The sequence below is a fragment of the Podarcis erhardii genome (genome assembly GCF_964252035.2).
Source record: "Podarcis erhardii genome assembly, chromosome: 14".
In the NCBI taxonomy this organism is placed as follows: Eukaryota; Metazoa; Chordata; class Lepidosauria; order Squamata; family Lacertidae; genus Podarcis; species Podarcis erhardii.
Window position 1 is genome coordinate 10,117,236 of NC_138503.1, and position 26,473 is coordinate 10,143,708.

Genomic DNA, 26,473 nt, shown 5'->3' on the forward strand with positions numbered 1-26,473 from the left:
TGTAGTCCCTATTAAATTGCCTCTACGCTGCTATGAAGGCCAGTGGCAGCTTTCACCTGGGACTATCATAGTGCGGGAGGAAAGGTTCAACCTTCTTGCAGTCCCCTCCACCTTTTTTTCTTTTAATAAAAATGAAAATGCAATTTCCCCTTCTTTTCTGCTCCTTTTTTCTCCCGACCCCCGTCCTGGCCTGTTAATAGTAGAAGAGAGAGAAGACATTTAATTTCAAGGGCTGTGTTTTTCAGTATTGTATGTAAGTTGGTCCTTTATATTACATGAACTGCAAGCACTGGGAGAGATCTGGCTTGATGCTACATCAGAATGAGTTGTTGATCTTCAGAGATTGTTAGTGTCTGTAACTGGAGCTAGATGACCACTCTTTTTCAGAATAGAAAGGGCTTGCTGCTTTCAAATGTACAAACACACCCAATTTTTATCTCTGTTAAACAGACTTTTTTCCAAAAAGTACAGACACTTGTGTGCTGCTGTCTGGTTCTGGTATATGCGGTGGGTCCTAAATTCATTCATTCTCTCTCTCTCTCTCTCTCTCTCTCTCACTCACACACACACACACACACACACACAGAGAGAGAGAGAGAGAGAGAGAGAGAGAGAGAGAGAGAGAGAGAGAGAGAGAGACCTTGAAAATTGCTGGATGTTTTGGAACACTGCTTTATGTTGTTGCAATTATTAATATGCTATGCCAGATGCTGTAGGATATTTCAGTGTATTTTTAATGCTGCTGTTATTTATTACATATTTCATTTCATTGTTTTGCAAATAGAACTGCAGTACAGTTAGAATATACAAAATAAAAGCAGCAATAAAAATGCAATATCATTATTCAGTGTGATAAATGTGCTGCTTCTTGTCTTCAACTACAGATTCACAGACACAGTATGGTAACTCCTTCAATCCTGGCCACTGCAAGCTACTGTAGTCTGTATACTTGTGTATTTACAATGTGGCTTTCTCCTGTACATTATCGTCGTTCCTGAACTCCTCGGACAAGAGAATTCCCCCTAAGCAGTTTTGAATTTATCCACTGAGCTAGAAGTCGCACCATCTCAGCCTCTGTATTACTAACTAAACATGACATTGTACTCTCTGCCATCTCAGTGCTACGAAAAGCTAGTCAGAATTTACCTACAGTTGCAAGCAATGGACCAGTGTAGAATTCAGTCTTTTTCATTTCCTGTGGTAGCCCTCTGAGCCTAAGAGGTAGAATGCTGAACCACATAGTCTTAATACTTTGTCAAACGAAAGTGCTTTCAGCTCCAAGTAAGTGTTAGCTTTGTTGTCTGTGTTTAGTAAGCATCAGACCAACTGTGTTAAGGCTGTCCCAGTGCAGTTGGTGCCAGATCCTTGCAGAGGTGGGGCAGCCAGGTACACTTGCTCTGGGACCAACTTTTTTTGTTGAGTTTATAACTTTATTCTAGCAAGACTCCTGCCCCAGGCCTCAATCAAGCTCTGCACGGGCCTGGTTGGTGTTCTATCCTTGTGCTAAGTAACTGTAAGGATGAAAATGGGTTGGAATGGGTAAGCTTCTACAAATGCTATAAGATACCTTAGTACTAAATACACCCAAAGTATTTTTCTATAAACAGTTTCTTGCTATAACTGCCCACTTCCATCATGGCTACAGTTACTGTATAGGAAATCATGTGGTAGTACACCCATTTACTGGTGAGTACAGAAAGAGGAGAGGGTTTTGTCTTTGGCTGGGCATGAAGCCATTTCTGTTAGAGCCAACCACCACTAAAGAATTTCCTTTGCCAGCTAAAAGGCAAGCCTATCAGCTAACTTCATAATGGGATGAAGTAGCTATACTGCTGTAAGTAACCTAGGTGTTCTAGTGTTACCAAGTACTAGATCAATAAAGATTAAATCTCGTGTCTAGCATGGCAACAGTTTAGTGGGATCAAATGCTGCTTTATATAACAAAAGGCTTGACATCAGTATTTGGCAATCTGCAAAACCAGGGTGGAATAAAATTTCCTTCTACTCTTTCCCACCCCCTACACCCCGCTCTGCCCCAAATAGAAGGCAGATGATCTCTTTTTGTAGAAATGAGAAGAGGCAGAGTAGTAATCAAATCCTAGACTAATACAACACATAAAATACTATTGATTTATAAAATGCATTTATGCATACCGTGTAGTGGTTAGAATCTCGGACTAGGACCTGGGAGACCAGGATTCAAATCCCGCCTCTGCCATGAAGCTCATGACTGGGCCAGTCACCCTCTCTCCGCCTAACCTACCTTGCAATGTTGTTGGGATTAAATGGGTCCATGTATGCAACCTTGAACTCTTTGAGGGAGGGATATAAATGCAATAGATAATAAATATACAATGTGCATTATCGGGGTGCCAACTTGAATAAAACACTGTAGGGGCTCAGGTAAGCCCTGTTGTTTAGTCGTTTAGTCATATCCGACTCTTCGTGACCCTATGGACCAGAGCACGCCAGTGTCTTCCACTGCCTCCCGCAAACTCATGCTGGTAGTTTCGAGAACACTGTCCAACCATCTCGTCCTCTTGTCGTCCCCTTCTCCTTGTGCCCTCCATCTTTCCCAACATCAGGGTCTTTTCCAGGGAGTCTTCTCTTCTCATGAGGTGGCCAAATTATTGGAGCCTCAGCTTCAGGATCTGTCCTTCCAGTGAGCACTCAGGGCTGATTTCCTTCAGAATGGAGAGGTTGGATCTTCTTGCAGTCCACGGGACTCTCAAGAGTCTTCTCTAGCACCATAATTTAAAAGCCCCGCATAATTGGTCACATGATGCAGTGCACACACCATTTCAATGGGAATGCCTATTAACTGCGTGGGAGTGGCCCCCTCAAATATTTTATTGTGGGGGCCGAAGCCCCCACGTCCCCTAGGGGTTGGCCTCTACGTGCATTATACAAAGTAGCAAAGCGCAAATTTGCACATTCATAAGTTTGTGTGTGCATGTGAAATATACTCGGAGTCGCAAAGTGATTTCATGCTCTTTATTCAGCTCATAGTGGTGAGGAGGAATGAATGAAAGTCCCCTCAAAGTATCTGCCTTATATACATTATTTACACAATGGGCTGCACATGATTGGCTAATTCCGGAATTGTACTGTAAACCAATCAGGTTGTGGATTCACTTCAATCTGGAGCATGATTGGGTGGTTCCTGCCAACCAATCATACTGCTGCATTGTTCTAGGACCAATCAGACTGCTGCATTCTGAATCCTATTGTTCTAGGACCAATCAGACTGCTGCCTTTTGGATCCTATTGTTCTAGGACCAATCAGACTGCTGCAGTTTGGATCCTATTCGACTCAGTACATAACACCATGTGACAAATTCGGGAGGGGCCATCCCGTTAGATTGTAATGCACTGCTTTTTGGGGGGAGTGGGGAGGAATCCCCCCCCTAACCTCCCCACCCTGTCCTGTATTTTGCCAGAACCAGGTGGCAACCCTACGTGACGGAAGAGGCAGGATCTGTTGCCCCTGAGTGTCTTGACATTGCCTCAAGCGAGCCGTGTAGTAGGCCGCCTTGCGCTCCTTGGAAAAGCAAGGCGGAGCCAGCTGCCCAGCCCCAAGCATGCGCCTACTCGGGAGTAAGCCCCCCGCTCAATCCCACGGAAGCCAAGCGAGGTGAGACCAGGCGTGGGCGAGGAGGATGCCAAGAGGCCACGCCCTGCTCCTCGCTCCCCGCGCTCCGATTGGCTGCCCACCTCCGTCCCCCTCTCCTCCTCCCTCCTCCCTCTTTCCCAGGGGCGGCTCCGGCTCCGCCCCTTTTTCCCCTCTCCGAGGCCCCGCCCCCTCTCCGTCCTGGCGCCGCCGCGGGCTCCCCTCTCCCCATAAGCCGCCTGTTGCCGCTTCCGGCGGGGCTGTGCGGGAGCCGGAAGTGGCCTCCGCGGGTGGCGGCGGCGGCGGCGGCGACATGGCGTCGGGAGGCTCCCCTGTGGACCGGCTGCCTCCGCCTTTCCCCGCGGCGGAGCCTGCGGGCGTCCCGGAGGCGGGCAGCGACTCGGACGGGGAGGACATTTTCACCGGCAGCTCCGTGAGTGGCTTCCTCGGGGCGGGGGGGGGGAGGCGCCCTGCTGGGACCCGCGCCCTGTCAGTCGTCGCCCTCCTTCCCCTCAGCGCCGCCTTGAGAAGTTTCTGCGGACTTGGCCAAGGGCGAGGAGGGGCCACGGCCGGTCCGGTGCTGCCGTGCATCGTCTCGCTCGAAGCGGAGCCTTGCAGGGTTCAGTGGGGCTTTGCTACCCCGGAAATTGTGTGTGTGTGGAGCAGAAAATATTAAGAATAAATTTAAGGAACCGCAGAAAGAGGGAGGGGGAGGGAGTCAAGTTTCGAAAGGTTAAAATGACTGTAAACTCATTGAAATGCGTAAAACTGAAAATCATTATTATATTATATTATTAATTATATTATATTATATTATATTATATTATATTATATTATATTATATTATATTATATTATATTATATTATATTATATTATTATATTATATTATATTATATTATATTATATTATATTATATTCACACACACACACACACACATATATATATATAATATATATATATATATGGATTGCAAACTTAATGGCAGTGCAAGCTTTCGGAAACGGGCTGCAAACTGCCCACTTCTTTAGTTTCCACGAAGTTGTTCAGCAAAGGTGTGGGTGTATCTTTCCGTGCATGCGAGTGGGAAGGTGCGGTTGGTCTGCTTGTGTTGTTTTCGTCGTGCATTTTGTGTTGTGCTTCTGTGTTGTAAGGCGCCCTGTGACCTTCCAGTGAAAGATGGTGTACGAATTCCATAAAGAATCATGCATGTGGGGCTGGAAAGGCTAAATGGCGAATATCTTACCCATTTCCCCTCCCCTTTCCTGTATAGGCACCTGCCTTCCGAGGGTAGCCCATTTATGCAGTCTTCCTGTACTCTGTTACTTGAAGATGTGTTGTGATAAACCTGGTGGCATTTAAAGTGCCACAAGGTTCTTTATTGGTTTTCCTGCAATAGAGTGGGCATGGCTTCCTCTCAGAATGCTGCAGATTGATTGATTGATTGTAAGGATATGGTGATGGGAAATCAAATCTTGGGCTTATGTTTTGAATCTGTTGCATGGTGGAGGCTTGGAAGCAGTTTAAATCTAGAACATAAAATCATCTTTGCCCCCTCTTTTGGATGGCTGGAGGTCCCACTGGTGTTGACTGTTTGATCAAAGTTCTAGACTTGGGTTGAGTTCAGGTCTAGGTTTCAATTCAACCGCCCTGAGCCTGGGGAGGGCGGGGTATAAATAAATTATTATTATTATTATTATTAATTCCCAGTTTTGTCCATTGCATTAAAGCAGCAGCCTAATATGTTACCTCTCTGTAGCTACTTAATCTATTATATTTTCTCTGTTTCACAGCCTTTCTTTGCTAATAAGACTTCATAGGAGGCTCTCTAAATCCCATGCTGCATAAGTGCATATATTTTGTATTCTTCCTAAGAGTTGCTGCTACTGCTTGTCTTAAAATGAATTTTGTTTACTTTGAGGCTTGTTTTATGTTACACTTCTGCTGGAATACTAGGTCATACACCTGAATAGTCTTTAAACACTCGTCTGTCACTTTTGCATCCTGAGTCAGTGGTATGTTTTCCACTGAACAGTTATCCTCTCCATTAGTCTGAAAGGACTTGAATTTACTTTATGTTTAATTGCTCAAAAGGAGGATAACTTTAATCTACTGATTCACATTCTTACTGTTGCTGATAATGACAATTTTTACCTGTTCTTATCAACAACATCCTGAAAAGCCTTTCTTACTGCATGCAAAAAACTGTGCCCATGTTCATTCAACCATCCTTTGACCAGTCCTGGGGATGTTCATCGTGTGATGGAATATAATTGATGTGATGGGGAAAGTTTGGTGCATTTAAGTTTTTAGCAAAATTGTCCTATCCTGATTCCTTTTTTAGAAGTTTAGAACTTAAGTTAATGTGAAGGTAACTTCTAAACTGCAAACAGGGCATAGAATTCTGCTTGAGGAGCCCCTTTTTTGCAGTGGATGTCCTATCTTATCTAGATGCAGCTAATTGGCCAAGAGTCATAGTTAGTCAATGTTTACCAGGTCTTATGTTTCCAGAAAGAAATGTTTCTTTCAGGTAACAGTCTGTGGGATAAACTGCAAAACCTAAAAAGTGAATGGTTTTGAGATACCCACATAAAAGGAGATGAACTTGAAATTCAGATTCCTGGTAAGGGGATGAGGAAGAACTCTGTGGCACCAATTGACTGGAAAGAATCAGTAAGCATGATGCCGGAAGTTGCTCAATCTCTGTAGAAATCATGCAAAACTTGCAAAACTTCACCAAAATGACTAGAGCTGTTGGAAAGGCTAGCTTTACTCTGCTCAGTATTGGTAACTTTCTAAGAATTCTCCATGGATAATAGTATATCTACAGTGGTGCCTCGCAAGACGAAAAGAATCCATTCCGCGAGTCTCTTCGTCTAGCGGTTTTTTCGTCTTGCGAAGCAAGCCCATTGACGGCTTAGCGGATTAGCGCTATTAGCGGTTTAGCAGCTTTTAGCGGATAAGCGGCTTAGCGGCTTAGAAAAAGGGGGGGAAGGGGGGGAAAACCGCAGGAACTCGCAAGACATTTTCATCTTGCGAAGCAAGCCCATAGGAAATTCGTTTTGCGAAGCACCTCCAAAACGGAAAACTCTTTCGTCTAGCGAGTTTTCCGTCTTGCGAGGCATTCGTCTTGGGTTGCACCACTGTACTTCTGATCTAATTCCCCGCCCCCTACAGTACCATATTTCTAGCTCTTACTGATACAGAAATGCAAGTACCAAAGCAGAAGAATGGACTAAGGCTCACAACACTGTATTTTGGGGAACAATACAGCCTTATTTAACTGTAGGGCCACATGTTGCCATGAGCTGTGCCTTTTCATACAGAATAAAAGAGTGCAGAAACTTGCAGCCTCAAACTTCCAATCAAGTTTCTGCAACTTAGAACTTCAGGGAGCACAGAAAACATAAGAGCTTCCTTCTGAAGCAGTATGGCTCTGGCAGAGCTGCAGGGGGCTGAAGCCTTCCAAGGATTTGTTTGTCGTCAGCAAGCCTTGCTCCTGCAGCTCATTGCTCTGGCAACAAAGAGTCTGACTTCTAGCCTCAACAGCTCTGTCCATGGTGCCTCTTGGGGTCTGTGACCCCGTTCATGCTGCTATTTTATTTATTTATTTTGAAATTAGCAACTCAGCCGTGCAAACAGTGTCAGTGCTGTCTCCAGATACCAGAGCATTGTGTCTTCAGAAAGCTGTTGGGAAACAGTGGGCCTTTATAAGCCAGCACTACAATGACAGAATAGTGTAAAATGCACCAATGTATGCATTATTAATTCCGCCCCAAAGAAGCTTTTTTTGACTTTTATTCTTGATAGCTGCTGAGAAGAAACATACTCAATGTACTGAAATAGGAAGGTTTTTTTTAAAAAAGTAAGGGTTTGAAAAACATTGGGTTTGCAAAATAACTTTACCTTTGGTAAAGTTGGCAGAGTTTTGTGAAACCGGTGGCATCCATGTGGCTGAAGGCATGCAATATATTTTTTTCAGGCTTCTGTGGGCATATACTTCAATAACAGATTTAACTTTGTAACATGTATAATAACTGTTATCTGTTCTTATTAGAGCAAGCCAATGTCGCCTAAGAAAGAGTCGCCTGTACCAGTAAGAACTACCTCCACAGAAAATGGTGTTCAGGAGGAACAGGATGATCAGGACCTATTCGCAGGTATGTCTTCTTACCAGGTGTGATGGTGTAAGTTCTTAAGAAAGCATGCACTGCTGTGGATTCTCCAGTTGCACAGGAGAAGACGTGCTTTGTGTTAAGGTGTTACAAAGTTGCTAGAAACAAACACCTTGACTTTGCAAGCAAGCCTGTCTGCTGATATTCTTCTGCTAAAACCCACGCACCACTTACAGCAGTCTTTTGCTGTTAACCCTTTGGCAGAAATGGGGCTTTAGATCTCTCCTATAGAAAATCTCTGGACATGAGCTCAAAAGTTGTGCTGTAGTGGCACTGCAGATCAAGAAATCTCCAGTTTTAATTTTGCTTTCACCACAAGCTCAAAGTAGGTGATCTCAGCCTCCGTGCCCTCATCTGCAACATGGGGTGGGTGGGAAGTAATAATACAGAGTTATTTTACATGGTTGTAAGACTTACAGCACAGCGCACGTGAACATTTGTATGACCATTTATATGAACACTAAGTAGATAATATTAGATGGTGATAATATTAGACACGTAAATCTGAGCCAAGGAGGATCATTGGAGATTTAAAACCAGGTAGAGGTATTTAACTAGCTGAAAGCTAGTTGGAACAAATGTATGGTATTTCTAATTCTGGTAATTCTATATGTTCAAATTAGGACAGTTTTGTGATAATTGCATGTTCTCCAAGGAGTGCTTATGCCCAGGCTAGTAGCCGCTCTGTGTTTAGGTTAATTAAAGGAAGTGAAATTAGCAGGCCCTCAAGTCTTTGTACTAAACTATACTTGAAACATGAAAGCTCCCAAACAGGAAACCCAACCACCTCATCTGTCATACGTGTGCCTAGATATGTCCCTAGGTCCAGACCACAATTTACATGTGTTCCTCTTCTTTTTAAACTGACAACTGGCCATTTGTTTTCAGATAGTTTGGGAACTGATGGGACCTGTTTGCTAACAAGATGAAGTTTATGCAAAATGAAGCTTATTCTTGTTTTGGTATTTTGAAAAGGTCAATAAAATAAGGAGAAGAAAACAAAGTTTATAATAACCTAAATGACAGCTTTCAGGTGGCTTCTCAGTGCAGTCCTGACCTCTACTGCTGAAGGCTGCATACTTCTAGATGACCGTTGTTTGGACCTGCAGGAGGGGAAATTGCTGTTGTGCTCAGGTCCTGCTTGCAGTCTTCCTTGGGGCACTGTGAAAACAGGATACTGAACTAAATGGACCATTGGCCTGATCCAGGGGGCTATTATGTTCTTATGGTATGCAGTATGACTTAGGCAATTATTTCACTATAAATCCATCCAGAAAGAGCAGGAATTGGTGTTGTGGCCTAGTACAAAGAAGGAGTGCAGCAGCGTTATAGTTGCATATTTATATTCCTTGATCAGATTTGATTGCCAAAGATTACGGCGAATCTCTAACTTGAATGCCTGCCACACAGGCTGGAATTGGGGAGGATAATGTCTAGTAGCTCTTCCTGATACATTTCTTCTGGCCTAGAAAAACTCAACATCTTTCCTGATTCCTAAACCATTCCGGTTCTCTGCCCCCAGTTATAAATCTTATCCACTTTCAGATGCCACTGTAGAATTGTCTCTTGATAGCACACAAAACAACCAGAAGAAAGAGATGGCTACTGTGATCAGCCCTGTCCCTTCTTTAGAGAAAACAGCAAATTTGCCTTCTAAGCCACAGTCAAAAACCTATGAGGAGGTAAGTGTTTCTGTGATTGTCTAGTCATATAAAGGTAAAGGTACCCCTGCCCGTACGGGCCAGTCGTGTCCGACTCTAGGGTTGTGCACCTATCTCACTTAAGAGACACTTCCGAGTCACGTGGCCAGCGTGACGAAGCTGCTCTGGCGAGCCAGCACCAGCGCAGCACACGGAAACGCCGTTTACCTTCCCGCTATAAAGCGGTACCTATTTATCTACTTGCACTTAAGGGTGCTTTCAAACTGCTAGGTGGGCAGGAGCTGGGACTGAAAGACGGGAGCTCACCCCGCTGCGGGGATTCGAACCGCCGACCATGCGATCAACAAGCCCTAGGCACTGAGGTTTTACCCACAGCACCACCCGCATCCCTCCAAGATTCACCCTTCCCAGGTGAATATACAATATATAACTGACTATATGTCTAGTCATATAGTCAGTTATATATTGTATATTCACCTGGGAAGGGTGAATCTTGGTGACTATTGTGAATAGCCTGCTACATCCCTAAGCTAATTTCATACCCACATCTAACAGGTAATATTTAAAATACAGTGGTACCTCGGGTTAAGAACTTAATTCATTCTGGAGGTCTGTTCTTAACCTGAAACTGTTCTTAACCTGAAGCACCACTTTAGCTAATGGGGCCTCCCACTGCTGCTGCGCTGCCGGAGCACGATTTCTGTTCTTATCCTGAAGCAAAGTTCTTAACCCGAGGTAATATTTCTGGGTTAGCGGAGTCTGTAACCTGAAGCGTATGCAACCTGAAGCGTATGTAACCCGAGGTACCACTGTACATATATCCTGCCTTGCAACTTTAAAGCTTACAACATTTACTATTTTGTCAATTATATATAAATATTTGGGGGGGGGGAACCCTATTGAACCTGACAAATAGAAAAAAACTTACAAAAATGAGTTTTTTAGGAGACAATTTTTTAGGAAACAGTAGGTTCCATAGAAATGCTTTTGGAGAGGATACTTCAGAGCTGTGGTACTATGTTAGAAATTATGTTTTTATGTATTGAACATGAATGAGCTCTACATGCTGAAGCCTTCAGTCTACCCCCTAACTCTTTTAATATTCACACAATATTTAAATATGCACACAAATGTGAATATTATGTTGTGCCTGATACACGTCCTGACAGAAGTCCCTGGGTTAACCTACTTGAATGTACTTCTCTTACAGTTGGAAGAAGAGGAACAGGAAGACAAATTTGAACTTTCAGTGGAAGTGAGTGATCCTGAGAAAATTGGTGAGTCACTATGAAATGGAAATTACTTGACATAATTAAAGGGGAAAGCTGCATGGGTATGTGTTTTGCCTTCCGGTCTGAGGCAAGGCTGGTAATAAAGTTCTGCTTTCGGTGGTGGAGCTCAGAACTGCACTGATTGAACTGTCAACCCCCATCACTTACTGTTATGGATCAGCTTCAATACTTTGCTCTTGCTTCTTGCATAGAACGGCAGTGCAAGATTCTGCAAAAGCTTCTTGTTTATGAAGTTTTTCCTGTTGCCAGAAATGTGATAGAAGAGTACTGTCAAGGGGAAAACTGATTACTGTGTTAACTTCCCACTCCCCTTCTGTGCCATTGTGGGTGATAGTTGGCTAGTAACAGCATAAATCACCTGGGTTTCTTAACTTATATATGTTCAAGTGTAATACAATAGATGCCCATTCTGAAGCTGGATGGTCTCATATATTGTGTTCTTGACCATAAGCTTAAGGCAATTGTGTTCTGTTACTGCAGGTGCTGAAGTCATTGCTTTGAGCTTGTTTTCCAAGCAACAGATGATCCTTTTAAGTTATACTTTGTGTCTGTTGAGTAATTAATAACCTGAATATTTAGATTTTAATCTGATTCTATAGAGGCTTTTGACTGATGCACAGCTCTATAGAGGGGTGAAGCAGCAGTACAGCAGTTTGTTCAGCATCATCCCTCTCACTCCTGAATTTCTGTGGTGCTCTTTAAACTGCTCAACATTTTTAAAAGTCTTTGTGCTTTAAAAAGCAACTTGGGCCCTGAATACAAGAGCTTGCCTAAAACAATACCTGCACTTCAGCTACTCTTGTGCCCTGATTCCCAAAAATGCTACTTAAATGAGAGATAGCAGTTTGTTGGGAGCTGGTGTACAGGAACCTTAAAATTCAAATGTACACATGGAAGGTGTGCTGGCTTGCTCCTTCTTGCAGCTGTTGGCTGAATGCACACGACCGTTCTCCAAAGTCCTGACTTAATACAACCAGCTTCTAATTTGCAGGCATTCAAAGCATGCGCACCATTTCCACCTAGCAACACCAGGAGTTGACTTCTTGGAGAGGAATATTTCAAGACCAGCTGAGATGCAGCTATTTTGCATAATAGATAATTTGGCACGTATCTTTTATTGCAGCTGCACAGATCCTGCAGATTTTAATACAGGAAAGGATTCTGCAAAAAGAATTCTGTATCTATTTATGCTACTTGCTTTTAGACTTTCTATGCTCTGAAAAGCAAGCCGTGTGCAGTGAAGGGATTCTTTGGCCAGCATCCTGTGTGTGTTCTTTAAAAAAAAAAATGCCTTCAGTGCCATAACAGCCACTTAATTGTTCCGCCTGGGGCAGATGTGCAGAGCTCTCCCAGATCCTAGCAGTATAACAAGTCACTAATTATTATGTTAGGCTCATCTTTGTAGGAAGTAGAGACAGTACTTGGCACCACTGAGGAGCCACTATTGTGTAAGCTTCAGCTGTCAGCATCCTGTAGCTTGTATGGTTGGAGAGCTGAAGGAGACCTCCTGGATCATCTGAACCACCTCCATACATGGGGGATGACTAGCAAGATGGAAAAATACTCAAGTGGGGCTTATTTATTCAGTGAAATGGGAAATGTTCAGAATGTATCATCTTTGACAGCTTAACTATTTTCTTCTTTGCTTGCTTGCCAGATCTAACACTCTGTTTTTAGTAAACTTTACTTACAGTATTACAAACTACCATGCTTTTCTAAAATCTTCATTGCAAACTTGTTTCTGGAGTCTTCTATGGTTCACTGTTCCCCCCCCACACACACACACACACTCCACAACAAAATCAGCTGATGCACATATTATTCCAGCAGTAGCCTATTGAATTCCAAATGTTTTTGATATAGGAAACATGAGATGCAGCCCAGAATTCTGCATGCCTTTGTTATAACATCACATGGCTCAGCTTGTGATTCACTCTGCTGCCCGGAAACTTCTCGGCCAGAGCTATTGCTTAACAATCTCACTTTTAAATTGATTCATTGTTTAGCGCAAACTTTTCACTTGCTGCCATTTTTAGCTTCACATCCCTTTTTCTATACTTGCTAGTTTGGTAAGTTTACGTTCAGCTTCAGGTAAATTGTGTCACCTTGCTAGGCTGAAATATAGTTGCCCAGCCATTATGGAAGTGTGAGTTGTTGCAGGTAATGTAGAATTCAATATTGGAGGATTGTCTTCCTGACAGTTTTCTAAAAAGCAAAATTCTAGGGTTTCACCCAATAGAATAGCATAAGCCATTTGGGAGCTAAGCAGGACTTCTGGGAAGGTGGATACTGGTCTACACTGCCTATTACAGCTTTTTCCAACCCTGCCCCCCCCCAAAAAACAACCCTGATTCTTAATTTCTCGAGGTCACTTCATGCCTTGAAATGGTATGGAGTTCAGTATACTTCAAATGTGCTTTGAGCACATGTAAACACCATGATTGCACTAAGAACCTTGCGTAAGGTACACAGGCTAATCCACAGCCATGTGATAAGATCAAAGCTAGTTTGCAATACGTGGCATGACCCTCAAACAATCAGCAGAGATTCTTCAGCTATCCTGGGCAACAGCCTCCGTTAATCAGTTTACCAAGAGCCCACTAGGAGGAGGCATCCCCACAGTATGGCAGTTTGCTAGAGACAACTAATTTTTCCCTTCCTTTCTCCTCCTTTCCATAGGAGATGGTATGAATGCCTATGTGGCCTACAAGGTGTCAACACAGGTATGTCTTACACTCTTTCTTGGTAGCACCAAGTCCAATTAATGCAAAGTTCCTTTCAGTTGGCTTTCTGCTTAAATTGCCTTTCCGTTGGTATTGCACTGCAAACCTTGGGTAGTCAATGCACTTTTCAATTGACTGATTACACACCAGTTTCTTTTCTTAGGGTAGCGCAGTCATTTCCCTTCCTACCCTTCCTATATTGATTGGTGCTGGCCTTACAGGGAAGCAGCAGAGGAGTCAGACTCCTGTGGCTTCCAGAGAGTACATTCTGAAGGAAAATACAGAAAACACAGTAAGATGCATCAAAAAGTTCAGAGGAAAGGCCTTCTCCCAACCCCAACCCCAGACACACATATCAAAGCATGATATAGAAAAACTGAACTTCTTAATAATAATAAAAATATTTTTGCATGATTGGAAACTATTTTAATAGGGGTGTGCAACCTCTTACACGAGTCTCTTCTTCAGCATGACAACATTCCAGTTAATGGCTAAGAAATAGAACTTTAATACCTAGTTACACCAGCAGACTGTTCAACTACAGCTTTGCTTTGCTCAGCTAAGGCCAACTTAAATTTCTGGAGCTGAGAGTTAAAGGACTTTTTTATGCTCACTTGGTTCTGGGTAAATCTCAGTAAGAGGGAAGCTCCTAACAGAAAGCTTTTCTTAATATTTTCCATGAATATCTCGAAGCGTCCGCTCTGGAATCTTTAGTCACATGCACATTTACTCAGTTTGGTTGATCAGTTAAAAGGCAATGAGTTGGTGAGTTAAATCTGCTCATCCTTTTGCAGCCCAGCCACAGTGCTGGTGGTTTCTGTTTCCAACCTGTGTTTCTCCTGTTCCTGCAAATGAGTAAACATATACTGGGCAGGATCCAAAGAGTTTCATGAGAGTCTTTGCTTCTGAACATAACTTCTTCATGCTGCATGGCAAACCATTTTTACAAGTTTTCTGGGGTGGAGGACAGTTTCATATGGTATACTCAAAGGGAAAGAAAGTGGCATACACCAGGTCACAGCCTTATCTCAGTAGAATTATTGTATCCTGACCATGCCTGGGAACCTCTGGAGAGCAGTAGCTTCATCTCCATCATTGTCATTTTGTCTGAGTAAAAAATCAAGAAATATATAATTAATAATGTGAACTGTTCATTACCTTTACTATATGTAGTGCCTTTCATATTCTTATGGTACAATCCTAAGTATGTTTTACTCAGAGTTCAGTCCTCTTGTCTTCAAAGCAGTTTACTCCCAGGTAAGCAGTCAAAGGACTGCAGCATGTAAAATTCATGCTTGCCAATGTTGTGTGTTTTTCAGTTCTTTCAAAAAAAAAAGGGGGGGTGTGGTGGCAGCACAGCAGTGGCAAAGAATAGTTTATTTTTATAGCTTCAAGAATTCTGCAAGCAAAGCATCTCTATGCTTGTGTTTGTAAGATATAACTTGATACAGGATGCTCCATGTTAACGTGATGTCATTGTGTCCTCCTCAGACCACTTTGCCAATGTTCAGGAATAAGCAGTTCTCTGTGAAGAGGAGATTCAGCGACTTCCTGGGCTTGTATGAGAAGCTATCAGAGAAGCACGCACAAAATGGATTCATCGTCCCCCCACCTCCTGAGAAGAGTTTGATAGGTGAGGTTGGTCAGTCGCTCTGCCAGCAACAACTCTGCAGACCTCTGTTCTCTGTTTTCAGTGCATCGTTGTAATTGAGGTGCCCTTGATACTGTGATCTTAACCTTTCCAAGGTTATTAACACTTAAAACAATGGACTTTTAAAAGCATAACACTGTGCAACAAGAAAGCATCATCAGCCCACCTTGTCCTTGTGCGTGTAATTGTTGGTTGCTCTTTGTTTTGCAGAGAGCGATAAACACATAAGGCATACCTGACTTCCTTCCTAATATTGCATCTCTGATACTGGTGAAGTTTCACTGCCTGCTTCAGTTTGCAGTTCTCTACTACTCTGCTCCAATACTCCATGTGCCTCTCTCAGCCTCTTGTAGCACTTCTGCCTTTGGGCCCTACACAGAATGTTGTGGCCTTCTATAGAGAGCAATGCCCTTCTGGACACACAGTGTTCATGTGACCTGTGCTGTTGTCATAATGCCTTTCTGGCTCTTTGACTTGCTCTGCAAGCACTGTTGGAGCCAGTTGCGCACAGTGCTTGCAGAGTGGAGAGCAGTTTTCTTCACATGGGTGCTCAGGTGCTGCACCGAGGACATGTTTGTCCTATTAAATCCACAGCGAGAGCAAGCTGAAGGTGCAGCACAGGTACAGCTGACCATATTGCTTCATTCTTGTTCCAGGAATGACCAAAGTAAAAGTTGGGAAAGAAGATTCTTCCTCCACAGAATTCCTAGAAAAACGTCGAGCTGCCTTAGAAAGGTAATCACTCCATGCATGTAACTGTCTGCTGTAGTTGACCGTTGTCAAAGGCCACAGTAAGCTGTTCACTTGGCCGACTCTGCTATGTAAAACTCTTTACTGAGGAAAAACCGCCATATATGGAGTCAGTTCATTGGTCCCTCTAGTATTCTCTGAATGGCAACAGCTCTCTCAATCCCCAAGCAGAGATCGCTCTGAGCCTTCCTAGCCATATGCCTAGGTGGGGTGATGGAAGTTGCCACCCAAAATATCTGGAGGGCACTAGGTTGGGGAAGGCAGCTATTGGGCTTTGACCCTTCTCCTTTGTGTTGTCAGAGGAGCAAATATTGAAAGCTTTGGAAGAAGTGCCTGAAATAATTCATAATACAAAACGCAGCCTCCTTTTCATTCTTGACCTCTGAGAAGAAATCCTCTGACTTCAACCTAATAAAGAAAATATCTCCTTTGCTTTCAAGCTGACTTTAACAAAGCATGCTTTTTCTTAAAATTCCTCAGGGTCATCATCCTGTGAATTTCCATCAGTTATAAAACATTCTCAGTAACCATACCTAAACAAACAAACAAACAAACCTCTTCTAGCATGATCCTACTAGCTGAAGTTAAATTCTGATAAAAACAGGGGCTGGTAAAGATAATTAAAATCGAAAGCAGGTTCAGGTATCTCTCATCGGATAGGGAAGTGAGAGAGGAAGCAGGCACCGTTCCAGTTCTTGTTCTGCTTTGTTACACTTTTGCTATCAGTGATGCAGACTGCAAAAGGGTCACCTTCCTTTAATACATCACATGTTTTGCTCTATTACCTTTCCTTATCTAGGAGTGTGCCTCTCAAATGAGTTGGAGAGCAAACCTGCTAGCCAGCAGTTTTGGAGAGGCTGCACCCCATAGTCTTTCCCTGAATAAGTTACCTCTCTTGATGTTGGGAGTGGAGATGGCTAGAGCTTGGCTTCTGAAATTCAGCTCCAAAATGTCACCCTTGCACATCTTGCCTGATGCAGTGCTTTCACCAGCATTGCTGCTCCCCCAGTCTTCTGTCTCCCCCGCCAAGAGAAATCACACAGCTTGATTCCATCACCTGATTCTAAACCCAGAATCCCGCTGCTTGGCATCTAAAGAGCCGTTTTCAAGCTGAAACAGGCATCTTGCCCATCATGCCAACCTAAACATCCCTGTCATTCAAGTCTCCTTCTCCATTAACAGCTGCTGCCACCACACATTCCAAACCATACTCCCTTAGTTGTGGATCCCGGCAAAATGCAAATTCCACACATTCCAATTGTCCTGAATGTTGTGATGTCAATGTGCATTCCCCGCCCCCTTTTAAAAAAATAAATGCTAAATGAAGGGAGCCTGGCCTCATACTTTCCTCTCCCGCAGGTATCTTCAAAGAACGGTCAACCATCCAACCATGCTGCAGGACCCAGATGTCAGGGAATTCTTGGAAAAAGATGAGGTTGGTTTGCTGCCGTACCTGAGTGCACAATACTTGTCTGCAAAGTGTTTCTGCACTTGGGGCCTGGTTTATTTATCCAACATAGTTTATTTGGTAAAACGCTTGAGGAATTCGTTTTGTAGATGTTCTCAGTCGGAACGAACTTCTACTCTCGGACACATTGGTGAGCTGCAGAGGAGGCAGAAAGGCACAAACCTCTTCTCACAGCTTCTCTGTCAAAACAGAGAAACCACTTGAGTGTTCTCCCTCTGGTCAGCTGCTCTTGGGCCACTCAGTCTTGCAGCAATTTGATGAGCGACATGTGACACCTGATACAGATTGACTGGGACTTACTCCATGCCACTTCAGACTGTTCTTCCTGGAGTGGGGCTGAGGAGTTTCTGATGGCATAGGGATTGCTAGATGCATAAACACTGAGGGGAGGTTGTTGTTTTTTTAATGGTCTTGTGCTCCAGCCCTAAGCTCTTGAGGTCCCTTCCTTATGCAAGCCTTGTGATTCATTTTTGTCAGTATTCTTTGGGTGGTATTCAGCAAAGTTTACTTGGAGCACAGCCATTGAAATGAATGGAGCTAACTTAGTTAACTTTCTCCTTTTGCAGTTGTGTAGGGCTAATATGGGACACAGGTGGTGCTGTGGGTTAAACCACAGAGCCTAGGGTTTGCTGATCAGAAGGTCGGCGGTTCGAATCCCATGACAGGGTGAGCTCCCGTTGCTCGGTCCCTGCTCCTGCCAACCTAGCAGTTCGAAAGCACATCAAAGTGCAAGTAGATAAATAGGTACCGCTCCAGCGGGAAGATTAACGGTGTTTCTGTGCGCTGCTCTGGTTCGCCAGAAGCGGCTCAGTCATGCTGGCCACATGACCCGGAAGCTGTATGCCGGCTCCCTTGGCCAATAAAGCAAGATGAGCATCGCAACCCCAGAGTTGTCCGTGACTGGTCCTAATGGTCAGGGGCCCCTTTACCTTTACTAGGGCTAATATTAGACACTTCAATGCATAGCATGGCCACAGCTTCTTCTCTTTGTTGCTCTCTGTAGTCGTAACCAACTTCTCAGCAAATAGGCTTAGTTTCAATCCTCTGGTTTCGTGCTGAGGCATCATGGCTTGTTTCTGCTTTCCTTCCCCACTGGTTCTGGTTTGAAATTAGGCTTTCCGGTCAATGTGTGGTTTTTTGGTGAATTCTCACCACAAAAGTTGCCTAGTTGTATCATGTTCTCCTTTTTTTAAAAAAAGGAAAGAAAGCAAGTTCTAGTCTCTATACACAGTTCACAAATCATAAATAAGTACCCATATGTTCAGGGAACACTTGGAATGTGTTCTAGGAATGGGACTGTAACAATATCCCTCCATTGCTTCCAAGTCATGGGCTTGTATTCCTAGCAGCTCCGGAAGCATGATTTATTATTAGGTCTACTGGTTTTACTTGTTTCCCAAAGGCATTTGGGCCACTTGGGGTTTACCTATATACCTGAAGGAGCGTCACCGCTCCATCGTTCAGCCTGGACACTGAGGTCCAGCTCCAAGTGCCTTCTGGAGGTTCCATCAATGCAAGAAGTGAAGTTACAGGGAACCAGGCAGAGGGCCTTCTCAGTAGTGGCACCCACCCTATGGAACACCCTCCCATTAGATGTCAAACAGATAAATAAATATACCACTTTCCATAGACATCTGAAGGCAGCCCTGCATTGGGAAGCTTTTAATGTCTGGTATATTTTGTGTTCTTTTATACAGTGGTGCCTCGCAAGACGAAAAGAATCCATTCCACGATTCTCTTCGTCTAGCAGTTTTTTCGTCTTGCGAAGCAAGCCCATTGACAGCTTAGCGGATTAGCACTATTAGCGGCTTAGCGGCTTAGCGGATAAGCGGTTTAGCGGCTTAGAAGAAGGGGGGAAAACCCGCAGGAACTCGCAAGACATTTTCGTCTTGCGAAGCAAGCCCATAGGGAAATTCGTTTTGCAAAGCGCCTCCAAAACGGAAAACCCTTTCGTCTAGCGGGTTTTCCGTCTTGCGAGGCATTCGTCTTGCGGGGCACCACTGTACTCTGTTTGTAAGCCGCCCAGAGTGGCTGGGTCACCCCAGTCAGATGGATGGGGTACAAGCAATTACTATTACTATGATTGTTACTGGGTTGTTCACTGAGCAGCCTTATTGGAGGAGGATGCTAATCTTTAGCAGGCGATTGGATCAGATGAGGTCTTGATGCCTTCTTGTACTCTGAGAGGCCTCCTCAGCTGTTGGGCCCAGCTATCATGAAACTGGAAGAGAACAAGATTAGAACCTTATAAGATTTCAAGAGCTACTCCCGTGTCCAGCACAATATGACATGTTAGCAGCTGCACAATAAACCCCTCTTCCCACCTGGTGGTCCATCCCAGCTGACTAGTACGTAGCATGGAAAGAAAACAGCAAGTGGGCCAGACAGTCTCTTTCCAAAGCAGGGACCCAGTCCCAGGAGGCAGTTTCTATATGGGAAGAAACACCATTCACAACTGATGGGTCTCGGAGCTCCTTTTCTGTTTTACAAGAGGCTTTTCCTAGTGCAGAATACAGGCTGATGCTTCCATTTTCTGAACTGTATGGAACTCAGGGATATTTTCTGCCAAACATTGCTGCCTGCCTCTGTTTGGAATCTCTCTGGTACCCATTTACACTTCATGCTTCTTTCATGGCCTCTTAATATAAGACTTCAAGTAGCTCAGTTTGTCAGTGCTGTAGATCAAGGGTAGGCAACCTAAGGCCCGGGGGCCGGATGCAGCCCAATCGCCTTCTTAGTCTGGCCTGTGGACGGGCTGGGAATCAGTGTGTTTCTACATGAGAAGAATGTGTCCTCAGTTAAAATGCATCTCTGGGTTATTTGTGGTGCATAGGAATTCGTTCATTTCCCCCCAAAAGATATAGTTCGGCCCTCCACAAGGTCTGAGGGACAGTGGACCAGCCCACGACTGAAAAAGGTTGCTGACCCCTGCTGTAGATGATCAAGCTCTACTCTCCCTACAGTTGCCACGAGCAGTTGGCACTCAGACCCTGAGTGGAGCTGGACTTCTGAAGATGTTCAACAGAGCTACTGATGCCGTCAGCAAAATGACCATCAAGATGAATGAGTCGGACATCGTAAGTTTTTAACAGCTGTATGTTTGACATAAATGTATTTCTTTGGGGAGTGTTTGTGGAAGTGAATACCTATCTCAGGGGTTGCCAACATGGCGGCTTCCAGATGTTGGCGGACCACAACTTGCACCATCCCCGAGTATACCATGCTAACTGGGGCTCATGGGAGTTTAACAGCATCTGGAGGGCACCACACTGGTGTTTCCAGGCCTAGCTGGATATTGCATTGACTTCCCTTAAAATGAGACCTTGATGGTTTTACCTCTTTCAGTGGTTTGAAGAGAAGCTTCAGGAGGTAGAATGTGAGGAGCAGCGCCTGCGGAAGCTACATGCTGTTGTAGAACTGCTAGTTAATCACAGGAAAGGTAACGTCGCAATTCACTGTCATGGACTGGTTGGGCGCAGGTGGGAGGAACCAGTTGGGGAACCACCAAGCAGAGAAGGTGGTGGGACAATAATGAGTGGTCAGAAGGAAGAAGACTGAGAAGAGGTAACAGGACGTGGTGAGCTGACAGGCTGTGGCAGAGAGCAGTCCAGAATCAGAGGCAGAAGCTGAAGCAGGGGAGGAGGGAGTCCAGGAGGCAGAGATGAGTCAGGCTCATGAAGAGTCACAAGTGTTTCCCCCTCCTGCTGCAACAAGCTTCCCCCCATCTCCTAGAACCAGAAGAGGCAGGAAAAGGGCAGAGGAGAGGTTGGATTCACACAGGCACAGTCTCTAATTGCTTGGGGAAAACCCTGGAGAGGAGGGCACCTAGGCAGCCGTGAAGAGGTGGGGACTTTCAGTCTCTGCAACTGACCATAGGGCAAGATCTACCAGGGATGAACTGCTGTGCTCATGAGGCCTGATGCTCCGCCAAGTTTGTGCAGATCATATTTTTGCTAATAAAGAGTTAACTCCATCTTGCACAGTGTGATTACGGTGGGCTCGCTCCTGGCACCTGCTTTGTAAAGCTGAAAAACTATGCAAGACTTCTATAGATCTCTGTGCAGCATCTTGAGCATGCAAATCACAGCTCAGCAACCTTTTTTCAATCCAAACTTGCACATTCCCTTCTGGGCAACCTTCCAGGGGCTACTGAAGGCAAAGAGCTTCCAGGAGCATGGGAAGCTGCCACGTGGCAAATGGCAACATGCAATTATTGGCATAACATGTGGCAAACTGTAATCCAGGTCCTTACTTTCTGTAGCATCTTCAGTCTCCAGCTGCGGCATATCCCAAAATACCAAACGGTGAGGTGCAGGCCAGTGGATTGTGTAACCAATTGCTGCATCTCCAGCAGTGATCTTTGGCTGGCTTAGTTTCTCACGTTTCCTGCTGCGCTTAATGCTTTCTGTTCCACCCACCAGAACTGTCAATGAATACGGGTCAGTTTGCCAAGAGTTTAGCCATGCTGGGGAGTTCAGAGGACAACACCGCCATGTCCCGGGCGCTCTCCCAGCTGGCTGAGGTGGAAGAGAAGATTGAACAGCTGCACCAAGAACAGGCCAACAGTGACTTCTTCCTCCTGGCTGAGCTCCTGAGTGACTACATTCGCCTTCTTTCTGTTGTGAGGGTGAGAATGCTTTGACAAGAAGCTTAAATGTGTTGATGTGTAATGCCTATGTTCCCTGTCATGGGCTTGAGAGCCCCAGTCCTGCTGCATTCAGAATGCTTCCAGGCCTGGCCCCAGAATCTTGAGATACAAACAATAAGTCTGTGCTCTGAATAAACCCAGGTGTGTCGTTGTACACAAGTTAGGACCAGGCAGAGGGCCTTCTCGGTAGTGGCACCTGCCCTGTGGAACGCCCTTCCGTCAGATGTCAAAGAAATAAACAACTATCTGACTTTTAGAAGGCATTTGAAGGCAGCCCTGTTTAGGGAAGTTTTAAATGTTTGATTCTATTTTTAATATTATGTTGGGAGCCACCCAAAGTGGCTGGGAAAACCCAGCCAGGTGGGTGGGGCATAAATAATAAATTATTGTTACTGTTAATTAATTAATTAGCTGCCTTTGCAATGCTACTGTTCTTGACTGGGCTGTTCAGCGAGCTAATATTAAACAAGGGCATTTTAAATTGTCTCTAGCCATTCCCATGATCCCTTCATTCAGATTCCAGAATAGCAATGAGTCTGTGGGTAATCAAACCAACAACTCTCTGCTATTCTGGCATTGATGACTGTGGAACACCCAGGTCTCATCCTGCTGTTCCACAGATCACAACATGTGTTGGAGGTGGAGGGAGGTACCAATTTTTATTTTTATTTTTCAAATTTATAACAAAACAGTGCCAAATTAAAACTAATAATCATCATCAACCTTTATTACGGTCCAGAGACCCAACAAAAACACATTTTTATCAAAAACGGGCTTCCCATTCTCTCAGATATTTCTATTATTTCCCCTTTTAAATGCTGCTTATTTTCCAGATTTATCTCTAATTAACATCCTTTTTTAAGCAAATTTCTCAACCATCAGCTGTCTCATTACCGACTCCTGCATATAGATAAAACAAAAGTATATCAGATAACAACAAGTGAGGTTATAGTAATTTAAATCTTTCATTTTTCTTTCTAAGTTTCATGTAACTGCATTTTCTTACCCCGAAAGTTACTGTCCTCTGCCTGCTTGCACAGTCATTCCCACAGAAACTCTTCTTTTCCATCTTAATTTATATGCAAACTCAATTCTTTCCTTTTCAACGTGTTTTCATTTGAGTTACCAGCCTCCCAAGGCCATTTCTTACATTCCACTGAAGATGCAGCATTTACAGCCGGCCATTGTCTCGGAATTGTACCATACGTTGGAGGGTCTTTTGATGCTCTGATTTAACCTATTGTTGTGTGTGGTGTTGCCTGGTGGAGGAGAGACTCGTTCTGAAGGTGTGCCCTTCCCTGCCAACAGGGTGCCTTTGACCAGCGGATGAAGACCTGGCAACGCTGGCAGGATGCCCAGATCATGCTGCAGAAGAAACGAGAAACGGAGGCTCGGCTGCTGTGGGCCAACAAACCCGACAAGCTTCAGCAAGCCAAAGAGGAGATCTCAGAGGTGAGAGGGACACCCAAACCTGACGGGTCTCCTCTCTCCATCCCTGCTGGTGTGTGTCTCCCTATCCTAATAAGCCCCGAGGAACCCAGAAGGGTTATTTGAACCAAATCTTCATCTGTAAGCAAGGAGAGACGGCATGGTTCTTTCTGAGATGAGCCCCTCCAGTGAGCGGGGAAACCCGATGGTTTTAACAAAAGCCTTATCTTTATATATCTGCTTACATGTCTGTTCTAGGGTGTTGTGTAGTGGCAGGTTGTGTGTAATGAAGATGTACACACACACTTCTGCATCATGACAATCTGTCCTTTTCACATTTCTGCAGTGGGAATCTCGTGTGACGCAATATGAGCGAGACTTTGAACGAATATCTGCAGTTCTCCGGAAGGAGGTGTTGCGGTTTGAGGTATAGAACTTGCATTAAGCGCATTGGAACCCCTTTAACTTGACAGTTTAACACGGCGCTGGCAGACCGGGGAACTGGTTTCCTACCACTCTGAACTGAGATATTGCTGGGTGGGGGAAGTTGAGAGGTCTCATAACTAGGTTTGACTTGGATGCTGCTTTCATTGCCCTTAATTTGATAAACTTTGCCCTAAAGCAGATACACAGTAGTTGGTAGTCTCTGTGTCAAGGAAAGCTAAAGATTTGGATATGACTCAATGCTTTAACATGGAGGTTTCAGTTTCCATTGCAAAGCAGCTCCAGGAAATGCTGGTCAGTTTTCCCGTGATCGCTTGTGAGACTGGGCTGCAGGTATTTAGGTGGCTTCAGAATCTAGCGTGAAACAGACCTGTTGGCTTGATTTTGCTGGGCAAAACTGCAACAGGCAACAGCTAGGTGTGAATCTATTGTTGGATCTTTTGGTGATTCTGCAGTAGATAAGCTAAGGTTTCTGGTTTACGTTTAGCAGGAGCAACAGCAAAAAGCCTTTTTCTAGATTGGGCTGCTTTAAAAGAACAGCACTGCTTTGGGGAGAAGCTGGTGTAGATGCTGCAGTGTAAGTTCCGAGCTTCAGTACTAGTACTAAAAACCAGTTCCTCGGCAGGCACCCTACTAGTTCTGAGTACATATCTGCCTCCTTATCTAATTGCTATTGTGCACCTGCCTTTGGTGCAAGGTTTTGGCTAGAAATCAGGTAGATCTGCAAACCGTATGCCTGCCTGTTCCTGCTGCTGTTCTGTTACAGTAAGATAATTTCTGTAGCATCTTGGGGGTTGATTGGTTTTGTGGCATCAATAGGCAAAGCTTGTTTTTGTTTGTTTAATTGGGCATGCAGCTGTTTACAAAGCAGGATGCCTTCAGTATCAAGCCAAATCCTAGTGCCTGATATCTCATAAGGGACTCGCTACAACCTCTTGTTGGGATGGTTAAGTCTTCATTATTATTATTCTTTTACATCCTTTGTCTACAGAAAGAGAAAACAAAAGATTTCAAAACTCATGTGACCAAATACCTGGAGACGCTGTTACATTCGCAGCAACAGGTGAGGGAGCAATCAGCCATGTACATCTTCCCTTGCCTTTCATCATTTGCCGGCTATTTATCCCAGGAGACACCTTGCAGAACAACGCAACCCAGTGAAATGCTCATCTGTCTTGTTAGAGTTGCCCTGCTTTTGCTCCTATCCAGTACATAATGCAAGTGGGATCCCATATGAGAACGAAATCCAGTGGACCACAAAGTATAGCTGCCCTGTGGCCCTTCAATACAGACTCTCTCCAGTGCATTACACAAGGCAGAGCACAGCTGTATGTTCTTGCCTAAAGAAAGATGTCCCAGCAGCTTGCAGGGCCATGTTGATTACCCACATAAAAAGAATTAAGGAAGGGAACAAAGCCCTTCAGTGGCCAAAGTCCTTGGTGGGTGGTAAAAGCGGGTGGCGGCGTTACCAGATACTTTTAGATGAGCAGCTTGTGTTTTCCTTTGCTGACATTTCCTCCTCTTTCTTGTGTCCTGTGCAGTTTGTGAAGTACTGGGATGCATTCCTACCGGAGGCAAAGGCCATCTCCTAACCAGGCCAAGCAAACTCATGCAACCTGGACTGATTCTGCCTTTACTACATTATACCTCTTGGCCTTTCAGATGGATCCTGCAGAGCTGATAGACTCCACAAGCAAAGCAGCAGTTTCCCCAGCTAGTAACTCTTCTTCTAACTGTATATTTTTTCATTTAGGTTCATATATATACACACACACACAAACAAACACACACACATATATATATTTTCCTATTGAAGAGACTAGTCCCCTGCTTAACAAGCCAAGACCCGCTGTAGGGAGCGGAGAATGGGCAGGGGTTATTGTGTATTTTTTGGACTTTGGTATTGGACCCAGGAATGCTTCCTGCGACTCCTGTGGTGCCATGACGACTATGTAATAAAACTTAAAATCAGGGCTAATCTGTTTCTTATTTCTGCATTGTGGTAGCTCCTGGCAAGGAGGTGCAATGGAACAAATGTTACTATCGACTGGAATAGCTGTGTTCTGGGGAAAGCAGTCATCTGCCAGAATCTGCCTGTCGCTTGGTGCCACAAGCAAAGCCCTGACATTCTGCAGCAGGAGCTGGCAGGAGCCTTCAAATGACTCGTGCTTTGTTGATGGTGTGTGTGAATTGTGAATATTCAGTCTTACGTACTTTTCAGTCTACCTACACTTTCCCTTTTTCTCTGTATCCACCAGCCTCATTTTATCCCAGGTTGCAAACTCTCCAAACCTTTCATGCACTTCTAGCGCAAGAGCTGCTTCTGCCTGAGCAGCTTGTTTTGAGAGGCTCACTGTTTGAATCAATCCTGGCGCTTTGGGGAAGAGCCATAGCTCAGTGACAAAACAGATGCCTTGCGTGCAGACGGTCCCCTGGTTCCATCCCCAGTAACATCTCTGGGTAAGGCTGGGAAGGTCCTCTTTGGAGACATTACTGAGCTAGATTAACCCTATGGTCTTGACTCTGTTTGAATGCAGCTTCCTAGATTCCCTTGATTTGCAGGTGGGGAAGAGAAGATTGCTGGCCAGTCTCTCATCATCCTTGGAAAAACCTGATTTAAATAC

General features: G+C 44.4%; 1 protein-coding gene across 1 annotated transcript; it reads left to right on the forward strand.

Moving 5' to 3' along the window:
- Positions 1 to 3,883: 3,883 nt before the first annotated feature.
- On the forward strand, positions 3,884 to 25,827 carry SNX1 (sorting nexin 1). The gene is made up of 15 exons (XM_081839042.1): positions 3,884 to 4,043; positions 7,667 to 7,769; positions 9,330 to 9,466; positions 10,656 to 10,722; positions 13,417 to 13,460; positions 14,952 to 15,093; positions 15,768 to 15,846; positions 17,221 to 17,296; positions 20,293 to 20,406; positions 20,675 to 20,768; positions 21,751 to 21,956; positions 23,286 to 23,429; positions 23,752 to 23,832; positions 24,841 to 24,912; positions 25,391 to 25,827. Exons 1-15 carry the CDS (start codon positions 3,924 to 3,926, stop codon positions 25,439 to 25,441), a joined length of 1,530 nt encoding a protein of 509 aa, XP_081695168.1. The 5' UTR covers positions 3,884 to 3,923; the 3' UTR covers positions 25,442 to 25,827.
- Positions 25,828 to 26,473: the final 646 nt, after the last annotated feature.